The 13,530-nt window shown below is 36.3% G+C and overlaps 1 protein-coding gene across 5 annotated transcripts in view; it reads right to left on the bottom strand.

The window, feature by feature from the left end:
• CNST (consortin, connexin sorting protein) overlaps nt 1-13,530 on the bottom strand; it is a 46,541-nt gene that overhangs the window by 31,741 nt on the left and 1,270 nt on the right. Inside the window, exons 2-4 of one of the 5 annotated variants that reach the window (XM_040059411.1) lie at nt 12,851-12,947; nt 3,898-3,996; nt 548-985 (exon numbers count right to left, since the gene is read on the bottom strand). In XM_040059411.1, the coding sequence (XP_039915345.1) occupies nt 548-985; nt 3,898-3,955 (496 nt within the window). In that variant the 5' untranslated portion in view covers nt 3,956-3,996; nt 12,851-12,947. Of the gene's footprint in view, nt 1-547; nt 986-2,301; nt 2,417-3,897; nt 3,997-12,205; nt 12,225-12,850; nt 12,948-13,530 lie in introns of those variants that run through there. The other 4 variants (XM_040059414.1, XM_040059412.1, XM_040059416.2 and 1 more) reach the window with 4 other exon arrangements.

Here is a 13,530-nt window from a genome sequence, read left to right as displayed (position 1 = left end):
AACACACAAACTAGGCCTATCTGGTAAACTTTGAAAAATGTAAGTAAATTTTACAACAGCAGGGCAAGATCAAGTTATTTGGTACTCATAACAAGATTTCAAACATCGACATGGGATCAAGACACCAAAATCTTGCACTTGACCATGATGTTCAAATGAGCAAAACCATAATAAGGCCAGAATCTGCCAAGTTTTGTACACCAGCCAAGTTTCCATACTGACACTGGGTACCTTCCTCTACTCCTGTTTACTTGACGTGTTAGATTTGCTACATAGCCACTGTTTAAATACAGAAGGTAAAAACAGAGGTAAATCTGATTGAAGACTAATAGCAGTTCTGGGAAAAAAAAAAAAAAAAAAAAAAAAAAAAAAAAAAAAAAAAAAAAAAAAAAAAGTAAAACAAACAAAAAATTCACCAAACCCTTAGTTAAATGCTAAAAATAATCAGTACAACAATTAAAACATACTTCTTATTAGCTCACAGATCTAAACTACAGTGTTACTTCTGAAGTAAACAAAAGAAAAAAAATCAATTAGAATTAAGTACCTTTAGATTTTTTACTGGAGCTTCTTTTGCTTCTTGGACTTCTTTTTCCACCTGGCTGTTTTTCAGTAATAGGCTTCTCCTCCGGATGAGGATCCATATGGACATTTACAGATCTTCTCTCAGTCTCACTTTCCTTACAGCTTGGGATGTAGTCTCCACTGTCTGTATTCTCATTATTATTGATGTTATCCTGTTCACCTTTATCCTGCCGTCCCATAGTAATGCTACTACTGGTCAGAACTTCATTCCCATCACTGTCAAGTTGATTTTCATTTTCATCAGCTGAAGGAATCAAATGAGATGCCAAACTTTCTACCCTATAGTTAGCAGGAAGACTGTCCTTTGAGTCTATTTGTAGATCATTTGGTGCAAAGTCTCTGTCATCCATTAGAGCGTTACTTGTTGAACCACTTAATCTCCTTCCAGATATTTTTAGACCTAAAATATAAAACAGAATGAAGCATTTACAATATGTATATTATAATAGATAAATAATGCCGGCCAGTGCCAGCCAGTAAAGATTCACATTAGGCAAGTGACACAGCTTAAAATTCTGAGGAATTTCTTTCATTCACGGACCCATTTAAAGTCTAAACATGAATGACATTTACATACAAAAACCCCATATAAATTATATTTTTATCCGATTATAATTGTTCCAGCTACCTGAGCAAAAGCACAGCTGATCTTCACAGCAGTGCTCCTGTTGTTACAGCTGAGGTAATGAGAAAAATAAAGAGATAAACAGAAGCCACCTCATGCCCCCCTCCCCCTTTAAATCCATGGCTAAAACAAAAGCATTCTTATCACATAAGATCATAGTTTACCGGAAATAAAAATAAAACAGGGAGGAATAAAAGTAGAACAACTTTAATTCTGTCAGTGATGGTATCAGATCATACTTGCAGATCACCTGCGTTATCAGAATTAGATGGAAGTAGAACCTGTTCATAGCCTCAATTGTCACATTATGTTCAAGAAAACATTCAACATGTCTTCAGTATACAGAGAAGCAGATGGTTTGTTGATAAAAAACCTAAACCCCCACCTACCCTCAGCAGGAGTCAGTTTTCCCTTTTTGTGAAGATACAACTCCAATCAATGTTGCAATTAGACACATTAACAGGAACAAAAAAAGAGTAATTTAGCAGAAGACCTACGTGTTACATTACCATTGTTATATCAGTTCCTATTTTTAGCCTTTAGAAGCCCAGCAATACTGATGTTTAATTTAGCAACTATATACCTGAAATTTACAGCTCCATTATGTACATCTCACTAGATTTAGCTCATGTTTTAAACAGTGAAGCCAAGAATCAGCAAGCACTCCTGCATTCCAGAAGAGCTTAGGGAAGACTCCTCCAGCAGCTTCCCATACTTCCCTTTAAATGAAAATACATTTTAGGATACCTGTTTTCACCAGGCTTTCTTAACTCTTGGTATACACAAGTTAAGTAAATTAAATACACAGTTGCTAAATATGCAAGATAATCTTTCATTTTACTTGCTAGAAGAATTAAGATTGCAGAAAAATGGAAAAAATTTCAAAATAAGCAAGCTTCCCTTCATACATAGAAACATATTTCTGACAAAGATTACTAAAGATATTTTCCCCAAAATTATTCCTTCATAAACTTCGTAGTTGCTAAAAGGACAGAGAAAAAAAAGAAAAAAACAAGAAAGAAAACACCACTCCTAGCTTAGGCACAAGAATTCAGGGAGGATTTAGGGAGCTACAGGCTGCTCTGCCTCACCTCGATCATTGGAAGGTGTAACAGCAAGTTCCCTCAGAAAGCATTTTCAAACATCTGAGGATAAGGAGGTCATCAAGCGTGGTCAGCATGGATTTATGATGGGTAAGTGGTGCTTCTAGCAAAAGAGGGAATAATGGATGAGACATACTGGGATTGTGGTAAGGCTTTTGACACTGTCTCCAACAACATGCTCAGAGACAGGCACACAAAGTACAGGACTGATTAAATAGATGGTGAGGAGTTCCAGAGAAGCACACAGAGGGCAACAAGCCACCACCAGCTGGGCAATACAAAAGCAAAAGGCAGCACCACCCAGGACAACTCCATCTCTGCTTCCATCCTGAAGAACTGGCTAACCACTTCCAGCCATACCAGTCTATAAAAATTACTGCTTACCCTAAAATATATAAGCAGCACCCGGGAAGGTTAGATTGGACTTTAGGAAGCATTTCTTTACAAAGGGCATGGTCAAACACTGGAAGAGGCTTCCTAGAGAGGTGGTCAATGTCCCAAGCCTGTCCAGGAGGCATTTGGACAATGCTCTTTACAACACACTTTAACTTTTGGTCAGCCGTGAGTTGCTCAGGCAGTTGGACAAGAGGATAGCTGTAGGCCCCTTCCAGTGGAAATACTCTATCCTAGTCTAGAAGAATTACGTATTGTACATTAGAGAAGAAAGTTGTGTTTTCCTTTGGCAGCCATGTTAGATAATAGATGGTTTTCCCCCAGCACCAGAAAGACAAAAGGAACTCTAGGGAAGATATTGAATACTTCCCTGGAAAAGGCATCTATTCACAAGAGGGATGCTACTTTATCAAGCCATTTTCTCTCAAAGAGAGTTAAACACAAAAGGAGGAGGACAGAACCTCAATCAGACCAGAAAGAATCACAACTAAATATTGTTAGACACCCACACTACAGTTATGTTAATTTATTGATACCTGTTCTAAAGCACTAAAAAAATAATCCCAAATACAATACACTTGAAAGGCTCATTTTTTAGTCTTTCTGCCACACAAAATAATAACTACTGCTGCTCTCCCCAGCTCACAGATCAAATGATGCATCAAAAGAGGTTGAAGTAAATTGTTCAAACTCAATGAGGAATTATTTTAACAGCAATAATTAAAAATCAAGATGTCCTGATGTCCTACCACCACTGTCTTGCTTCTATCCATAGAAAACAGTTTATCCTTTCAACAGCCAGCAAAGGGAAAGAGAAACACAAATGCATTTGAACAAGGTGTTTCCTATTTGATTGTGAAAAATGAGAAAATATGCTTTTGACAAGTGATATTTGCTGTAGAGGAAGCTAACATTCTGATGGAAAATGTTAACTCACTTCCTTTGAACATTTGGCTAAAATGATAGTCGCTCTGTCGCTGAGAAGCTGAAAAGCACAACATTTCTTGGTTTATTGCTTGAAACTCCTTATTTCTCCAAATAAGAGTAGCCCTGAAAATCTATTCATTTCTACAACCCTGAGGACACCTTAGAGAATGAAAATCCAAAAAGAGCTAGTTCCAAGAATTTAGAACAGTCTCGCCCTTGATCTTTTAAAAGGATTTCCCCTCCCACCCAGATGAAACTTTTTACCTTCTTGATTTTCAATGCTGCTATTTCCAATTCCTTTTGAGTTTATCAAGGCAGGCATCAAAGTAAATCTAAATCCTGTGAGAATGAACTTCAGCTCATCTAAAAACACAAGTAGAAACACCTATTTATAAACAAAAATGAAATTAAAATCCCTTGTGATTTAAACGATATTCAAAAGACCATTAACATGCAGAGCCTGTATTTACTGTTCTGCTGCTGAAATGAATTGTAAACACAAACAACATGTTGATAAAAAATGTTTGTTTCTTCATAGGCCCATCTTTCCTCCCTTCACTGGTTGCCCAAAATTGAAATAAAAGGTAACACTGAGCAGAACTGTACTGGTCTTTGTTAAAAGGCACCCATGAATAAAAGTGCTTCAGTTGCCACGCAGATTCATATAATTGGCACATGTAATCATCGTGATTATAGCACAAATGAAAAATAAAATGGAAAATATTTGCCAAGTGGCTAAAAGACAAAGTCTGTATTAAAGAAATTTCTTGTACCTTTGTTTGCTTTACAACAAACAGTATGTACATTGGAGAAATGGCGCTTGCTTGTATTTTAGGTCAATTTCAGTTTTAAAAGGCCCATGCTCATCAATGCTCTTTTTCATGCACTGTAACAACTTTTCCAGTTGTTCACTTTTTTCCATCTATTCTTCCTATGGAAATATAACCTTAATTATAGCTGTTTGGAAAAAGAATTAAGGTAGTAAGAAACGGGATCATTCCTGACCTGGCATGGATAAAATTTGAAGAGGGCATTAAAAACAAAACAAAACCACAAACACCACCAAGCCCCTTAAACTTTCATGCTTAATCAGCTGCTCTGTGCCAGACATCTGGTGGGCTCTGTGAATGTTTACTGAAAAATAGTGCAGTATCTCATTTACTGATCTCAGGTGAATCTTACAGAACCATCCAGATCATAACATCATTGCTTCTAAGATTGGAAAAGTTTACAGAAAACTGTTTTTCCATACCATTTGATTGCCCTCATATAGCTCCTCTGCCAAAGACACGATTTTCCCTCTCTCATTCTCATGCAATTTAATTTTTCCATGTTAATGAAAGAGATTTAAGTCTTTTAATTCTTTGGAAGTCAGCTTCCCCACTATAGCACCAACACTGCTCTATTCAAAATGAATAGACATTTCAGATTGGTTCCCAGTGTCGCTTCTATGCAATATTTTGATTATAATCCACAATAGCAGCATATAGTCTGCAGTTAGAAGCAGTTATAAGCACATTTGAGGATTTAATTCAAAATTAATTGCAGCAATAAGTGCTCCAAAAGGAATAACATAAAACTCACTAACACAAAGAGAATATCCCCAACCTTCTGGAATAAATAGAGCACATCTATCTGAAATAGGGATTAACCAGTCATTTTGTTATGATGAAAAGCATCTCCAAGAGATACCAAACAGAAAACTGACCATGAGTCCAAGCTTTATTTTTCTCCTGAGATATAATACAGCAAGTGTTACATGCACAAGAGAATTCATTATGCTCTACCAGGCACTAATCAATTACAGTCGTGGGGGGGGTTTTGTGCACAATATACAGAGAACAAGATGTACACAAGAGAACCTGGATCCCAGCAAGGTAAGAGTTTTAGAAAGGAAGGGTCAGCACCACATCTGGCAATAGCAATTCAGTCTAAAAAAGCTTGCTATGTACACAACCAAAGAGGCTATCTAGAGATGTTATGGACTCCCCATAATTTTAAAGAAGAAATTCAGCAAACCTCAGGTTTAAGGAAAGGTAAAAAATAGGCACTAACTAGTATTAAAGAATTTAGTTTTCTTTATTGTTGCAGGGGTTTTAGTATCTTCCCACACCCCTCCTCCCCGCCTTTTCACTTACATACAAGCAGCTTTTCAAGTCCTAGAGAAAAAAACCACCAAAACTGGTTACATGAAAATGAAACAAGCGTTTTAAAAATCATTATGTTTACAGAGTTGGTGCTTCTACCATTATAACAAAAAGAGGAAAACCGCAGAAATACTGAAATTTAAAGAATAACTAATCATAATCCACACATTTCTTAAGAATAAATGTGTTGATTCTTCTGATAGGTGGTGTGAAGACGATATGATTTAAATATTCTCTTGCGATGTATCTCTTTTCATATTGATAAATAATCACCTACAAATTAACAAAAAACCAACATGAAAACTATCATGGCCATACACAATCAAAACATATACTGGAAATTCTTCTACTTCCCATTAACACAGAAGGAAAAAGATTGATGTAATTTTTATTTAATACCAAAATGAAGATTCAGTACTGGGAGAGAAGCTCTAAATTACACAGTATCTGCATGACACTATGTAAAAACTACACAAAACATAGCATTATGAGTTCAGTAGCTTGCAAGAAAAAGGACAATGTCTACTATGCTGTTACAGTGGCTAATAAAAAAAGAGCACATATGTTCTTTAGAGAAGTGCAAATATAAGTTCTCTACAACAGTTTGCTTCTTCACCTAATGTGGAACCCAATATAAACCTAAAGAAGCCTGGAATATTATCATCAGACTGCCCTTGCCTTGCCACAACCAAGAGAAGTTCTGAAGATGTAGCTGACCAACAGAATTTGCTATAGAAAGAAAGAGCAGAAAAAGGTGATAGGCAGTTCATGTGACTGTAATCATCTCACAAAGCCTGACCAACTCCAGCTAACAGAATTCTGCTCTGCATTGTGTTTTATGTGAAACACAATGGTTGTAAGGCTGCTGTTTCTAAAGGAAGGGAAATATAGATATTCATTTGTATGCTTCCATTATCCAACCCAACACCTCTGCAGGAAAAAAAACACCGCCAAGCTGCTGTGCTGTCTCATAGCATGGACTCACTGGTAGTTTATCACTTCAAAAGACAGACCAATGTACAACCCCTTTACTCTCACCATGAGAGAATCTCATTAATATACTCCTGACTCTTCAGTTTGCCCTGTCTAGCTTTGAAAAAAGTGTACTAGGGGTAAAAATACCTTTCTACGTGCTTTCTGCTTCTGTGTTAGACACACAGAGTAAGAGGTCTGTTTTTTCAAATGTGTTAACTCTGCTGTCCTTCAAGAAGTATTCAGATACAGTAGTGGTTTATCTAATTTCATTGAATTTACAAAAATGTCTGAGCATGAACACTTTGGTGGTTTTGTACTTTCTGACATTGAAGTGACATTTTTAAGTGGCAGTGGCATTTAAAGGCACAATGATCTTCGCATCTATAAACAGCAGGAATAGTGAGGTTTAAAGAGGAAGTTCCATGTGCTATTTTCAACTTCTAAGCTTCCTAGTCATACTGCTTATTCACAGTTTTAATAAACAATGATAAACATACTGCCAGGCATAATCTACTATTCCACATTTAACATTACTTTAAAAATATGTTTCAGTCATGTAGCCAAATACAAGAGGTTTGTCTGGGAACAAATACTAGCTTTTAGTAGAACATATGACAGCTCCGTCAAAAATTGCACACAAACAACCTCTTTGTCAGCACTCAAAGTACACAATGATGAGTCCCCCAAGTGTCTGAAAAGTTTCGGGTTTCAGACGTCACTAGAACAAATCTGAGTGAATGTTACAAGAACAAAAAGCAACCTCACCATTCGATGTGTTCAACTTTTTTTCTTGTCTGCAACGAAACACCAGAACATATCTTGGGTAGAGATATGGTAGAAAAGGCAGTACACCAGACTGCTTTAGGAGAATGGAGAACTCTCATCACTGCAGCTCTTTTATAAACAAATGTCTAGACAAATGTTGGTCAGGAATAACCTATGAGTAACTGGTCTTGCCTTGGGATGCATGAACCTCCTTTTTAAGTCTTCTGAAAAGTAGTAATTTGCCTTTTTAGATTTTTAAATTTTCCTTCTAATTGAAGAACTCCCAGATTTTTGTTACACTTCAGAACATGTGCACAAGTCTGATTACAAAGTGTAACAGAAATAAAAAGCTTTCTACTAGACAAATTTATGCATCTTTTCTAGGATAGGTACTTTCTCCTTACAGGGGAAAAAAAAAAAAAAAAAAAAAAAAAAAAAAAAAAGTCCTGCAAATCCACAGACTATATAGACTATATTTATGAGAATTAATCAGCTCAGCTAACTCTTAGCCAAATCTTTGCTTTCCAAGGACCTGAGAAAGCTGTCAGATCCTACCACCTCATCGGAGATTGCTAAAAAAGATATGATATAAAATCTCTCATGAACTCAGGTAACAATTTTCAACATATATGAAAATGGAGAAATGGAAGAACAGATATCTTGAAATGGAGATGCAAGAAGAATGGGGCAATTATCTAAAAGTTGCCCAGCTGAAAAAAGAAGAGTGTTCAAGAGTTTCTAAGAATTAAATTTCATAGTGAGACTGAATTCCATAATTTTTTTACATTGATGAGGGACAAGCAAGTTTTATAGCCTTCATCAACACACAGAAAATTAGTATTATAAAGTATTCACTGAGGTCCTAAATCATATCAAGGCCAGAAGCAACCACAAGTAGAATGGAAACCTATCCATAAAAGTTATAAAACAATTCTTGTCCATAAGCATTGCATACTTGTGGTCCCTCTGTTATCACGCCTGCAGGTCCAACCAGAAGGTTAATTAAGAACAGACCTAATTGTTAGCACTTCAATAATTGCCATTATTAGAAAATCGGAATATCCAGCAGCTCTACTAAAATCTTGCATCCATTTAGTTTCTCCATTATTTGGAGTCAGATATAAATGAATCTGAAATCCCTTCTTTGCTCTGAACTTCCTCCACGAAGTCAGTCACACTGTTACATCAACTGTGTTGCATTTCTTAACCACAAAGCCCTGATATATTTCACAGGGATGTAGCAAAGATTAATACAAAGAGATTATGAAATAAATATTTTGGTAAAGGGAACCATACAAGAACTGTAAAAAGGGACAATACATTTAATCTGGTCTGTTTTCTTCTCTCTTTTTTTGGCCCTTAAATGCATGAGCAAGAACTTAATCATGTATGAACTGTAAGAGACCTATGTTAAGCAAATCACAACCCCCAAAAAATTAGCCACTGGTGTAACTTGACTGAGTTAATGAAGCTGCAACCACTCAAACCCAGTGGTGAATTTAGCCCTGAGTGCTGTTTCAACCCTCCCCCTTCCAACAGGAAGTTATTATGGTAAATTCATTTCAGCTCTAATTGTGTAAACAGATATTGGCTATATGAGCTGTCTCTAACAATTCACACATACTTTTGACTAATAGATGTTAGAGAGGTTTTCTGAAGCACAGTTACCAGTTCCTCCTTATGGAATTTGAATGCTTGCAATACCTGAGCCAGTAAGCAGAGACCTAATTTGTTTCAGATCAGCTTTTCAAAAAACTATTATCAAGATCACTTCAAGTGGTTTCCATTTAAAAAAGATCTTTCCACTGCAAAATCCCAACTATCACGAATAGTAACAAAAACTCAGTACTGTAACTTGGTAAAACCTAATTTCACTTAAAACCCAAAGTGAGATTGCTTCAATGATACCATGACAGAAGAAGTTTAACAGCCCATAGAGAAACTGAACGACTATTATTTCTCCTTGTGTTAATGATATTTCAGTATTAACATAGTAGACTTCAACAGTCTTCCAGGAGAAAAACAGAAATCCAGGTAAGAAACTAAGCCGCTCCCAAAACATTTGATAAAGAGTAATTTTATATGCCAAACTCATTGCTAAGACCAGATCTTTCTAGGATCAAATGTGTAAGTTCTGCATGGTGTATGTTACTTTACAAAATAAAGACATGAGTCAGTGAAAATGCCAAAATATTACTGAACAACTGACAAACTTGTAATTTCAGGACAAGACGCACCCCAATTTTTTTTATTTTGCCAAACTATGTCAACTGTAAAAGTGTAAAAACAGAATGAACAACATCTGAACTGTGATGCAGGTCCAGATGAAATGTAGGTCTGAGGTGATAAGATCATCATGCCATCACTTAGAGGCTAAAAGCACACAAAATTCCAACTTACAACCATTAAGAAAGAACTTCCAAAATGTACATTATGAATTTCCATAGTATTTTAGTAACATATCCATCAAGTGAACCTAAAAATCTTCCTAACATGCTCATTTTACCAAGATAAAATGAATACCACAATTAGTTTTAGATTCTTTCTTTTTAAAAAGATATTTTGGATTAACCTGAACTTGCCCTGCAGTGTAATATTAACTTTCCAAACAAAAAACACAAGAAAATCATTGGCATGTAGACAGAAAAGCAGTGCTAAAGCTCACATTCTAAGGCCACACATTAGCAATTCACTTGGGACAGGTGGCGCAGCATATTGGAACAACAGTGGAAAAAACTTCACACTCCTATGAATTCTGTTCCTAAAATGCAAGCATGCAACACAGCAATATTTGTCTAAAGGAATCTCTGGCACTAACAGCATTTCACCTCTACACTTTCCTTATCAGTCAGCCAGACAGTTTCGAAAACATCACAGTTATATTGCAAGTCGATTAATAAGAAAAACAAGTGAAAAACTCTTTGATGTGACAGACTCTCGAGCAAGGAAACATTTCAAAAGCCTTCTGGATAAGGGCCTGCCATAAGATAGACACACAAACACATGCTGAGTGAATTTAAGTCAGCAGAACATAGAAGAATTCAATGAAGAGTAATAAACAGAAAAAGCATCTATCTGAATGTTTTGGCTCCTGCCCACAAAGGTTTAATCGCACTTTTTTTACCGCACGCACACGAAAAATATTTGCAGTAAATTTAGTGCTGATGAAAGATGCCAGATTGATAGCCCTAGGGACTGAGATCCTCTGTACAGACAGATAAAGCACAGAGCGAGAAAGTTTGTAACCCTGCCAAAATGCCTTATAATACATAGCTTATGCAACCATCTTCACACTACAAAACCCTTCACCTCTCCACGGAAAATGTCAAAAATATTGCTTAGTGTTCATTAGAAGGGAAATAAAACACGGACAATGTTGTTAGCATCAACAGGGACAGAATTCAAGGCATCTAATTATTCTAAAAATGTTTATTTTTATTCTGAATGGTTCTTTTGTCAGCTGTGAACTTTGCTGCAGTGTTTGCAAGGCTGCTAAGTCAATCTGCACCTGGTATGAAAAAGCCTTCCTATTAAACAGCATGGTATGACATAAGAAAAATAGCAAAGGAGTGGCTTTACTTTTTTATTCAACTAAGCTTATTCTATGACCACACACCTAGTGCTCAGAAACTATCTCAGAGGAGAACTGACTTGATAGTTTCACTTAATTGCTACCTAGACAGTCACTCTCTGGTGATCTGCACAAATGATCTAACAGACGTTTAATGGACAGTAACTCCCTATTAATCAGGTTTTCAGCGCTAGGCTGGAATCTACATTGTCACATGGAGCAGGCGCGCGTCCAAGGAACCTTGGATTCTAATTTCCCTTGCTACTAATAGCTTGGCCAAACAGCAAAACTCCTCCCACTCCCCTAGCCACTGTCCTCCATCCAAATGTCAAGCCATTTTTAATTGTCAACAGAGGACATGTAGGAAAGCAGTAAGTTAAGGTTTATAGACCATAACGGCTCTAAATACAAAATTGCTGACCTCCTTATAAAAGGCAGACTTTCACTTCAAAGGAAGATGTCCAACACAATTTACAAGGCTGCAAACTCACTGGATCTCAAACCAGACTGTGCTATAGGATTAAATGCTACTTCAGTTCTTGGGAGATTTCCTTTGCACATATATGGGCTTGGAGTAGGGAACAGCAATGGCTAGGAAATATGACAAAAGAATGACGCTACACTCTGATAGATTTAAAAAAAAAAAAAAAAATCTTCCTAGAGACTCTTTTCCTGAGTGTGCAGCGCTTAGAGCACTTTTGAAGAAATCTCTTACCACTCCTTCTACTATTTTCCTTGGTCACCAACCAAAGCATTACAACAAAATTATTCAAGTATGCTTAATAAAATAAATGAAAACAATTAATTCTGCAGCATCCTGCATCTCAGCAAAGCAGAGCCACTGCTGCCAGCTCAAGCGCATAGCAGGTTATTTTACTCTCACATTACTGAAGTAAATAGGCTTAAGTGATTCTTTCAGCACTATTGTGAGACCTTCTTTCACTTCTGTTGAAAGCTTTTTCTAAAATTCACATTAGAGGTGGTACTTGGTAACATGTAAACCTTTCCAACTTAATCTGTATTCTGAGTTTTTAGAGGAGACTCTAATGATAAGTATCCACTAGGAGGACAAGGAAAAAAATACCATAATGCAAATTTCCATTCACATACTCACTGGGTTTTTTTTGTGCAAGACAGAAATTCTGCCAAATCTGTACTTAAAATGAAGTATGGGCATAAGAGTTTGAAAATCTGTGATCAAGATCCAGGTACTTCTGCAATTTTCACCCTTACTTAGAAATTATTGCCAGTATTTACTATGGCTAAGGGACTAATACATAGCAAAATGATACCAAAAGACTAACATTTTAATATGAACTTGAAAAATAAGCTTTAAATTAAGCCAAATAAAGGTAAATGCAAAAGGAATTTAGAACCATTAAAAAAAATCAAATCCCTCTACTGTCTTTTTGACCCATACAACTAATGAGCTCTTCAGCTTCAAGCACAGACTGGAATCCAATCAAACAGGTAACCCTTTTGATTCCCTGTGATTTATTTCAGGAAACAATAATTAGGAGGAAACTATTTCAGAGCACCCAACAATGCACACAAATTACAAAGACATAAGGCTGTATGAGGTAAGACTGTAAATTCAAATATTTGCATGTGGTGATAGCTGGATTAAACTAGAAAACATATGCCACCATCAGCCATTAATGCAGAAATAACTGTTCAAATGTCCCTGTGATACACTTCAACGTCTTAAACAATTTTCTACATTGTGATTTCTAAATTAAAAAAAATGTACAAAACTTACCATTTTCCTATGGTTTCAACAGTTTGTCAAAGATAATGACCAGGTCATGAAGAGGTAGTCCTTTATGCATGAAAGATTCAGCATATATGTGGCAGTTCTAGCAGGGGGGGGGAAAAAAGCAAACCATGAGTTTGACTCACAGTGATCTGTGGTTCAATCCAGGCAAGCACTAAGCTAAAATAAATAAAATCATGAAGAAAAGTGTATCATTTCTAGTGTATGAAGAATTATCAGGGCATTTTGTTATTTGGCTTTTATTAGCAAACACTTCAAATAACCTCAGTTGCTCTGAACAGCCCATTCAAAGATGACCCTAGCACTCCTGAGCCCTCCAAATGACAACAAAAGTTCCAAAATTCATTACTTGAGCTTAAAACTGCACCTAACCTTTCTGTGGCCATAGCTGCCAATAAACTTTGAAAAAGAATGCTGAATTAGGACATCACTAAACACTTGCTCTAAGAAAACCAAGTTCTGCTTGACGTTCTAAAAGTCCTACAAATTATTGAATTATCAGACTAATTAGTAAGAGAGGAAAAAAGCTATTAAAACATAAAGTCCAGTTTAAAAATGGATTGAGGTCTATCCCATCATCCAGCTGAACAATCTGTCCATTTCCCTTAAGGCATGGGGAAAACTATTACAGCACTCAGTGTAAAAAAGCTGAGTATTTAAAAATA

This window comes from Hirundo rustica, chromosome 3 (genome assembly GCF_015227805.2).
Source record: "Hirundo rustica isolate bHirRus1 chromosome 3, bHirRus1.pri.v3, whole genome shotgun sequence".
Lineage (NCBI taxonomy): Eukaryota > Metazoa > Chordata > Aves > Passeriformes > Hirundinidae > Hirundo > Hirundo rustica.
The sequence above is the reverse complement of the archived record's forward strand: the minus strand, read 5'-3'. Positions and strand labels throughout refer to the sequence as shown.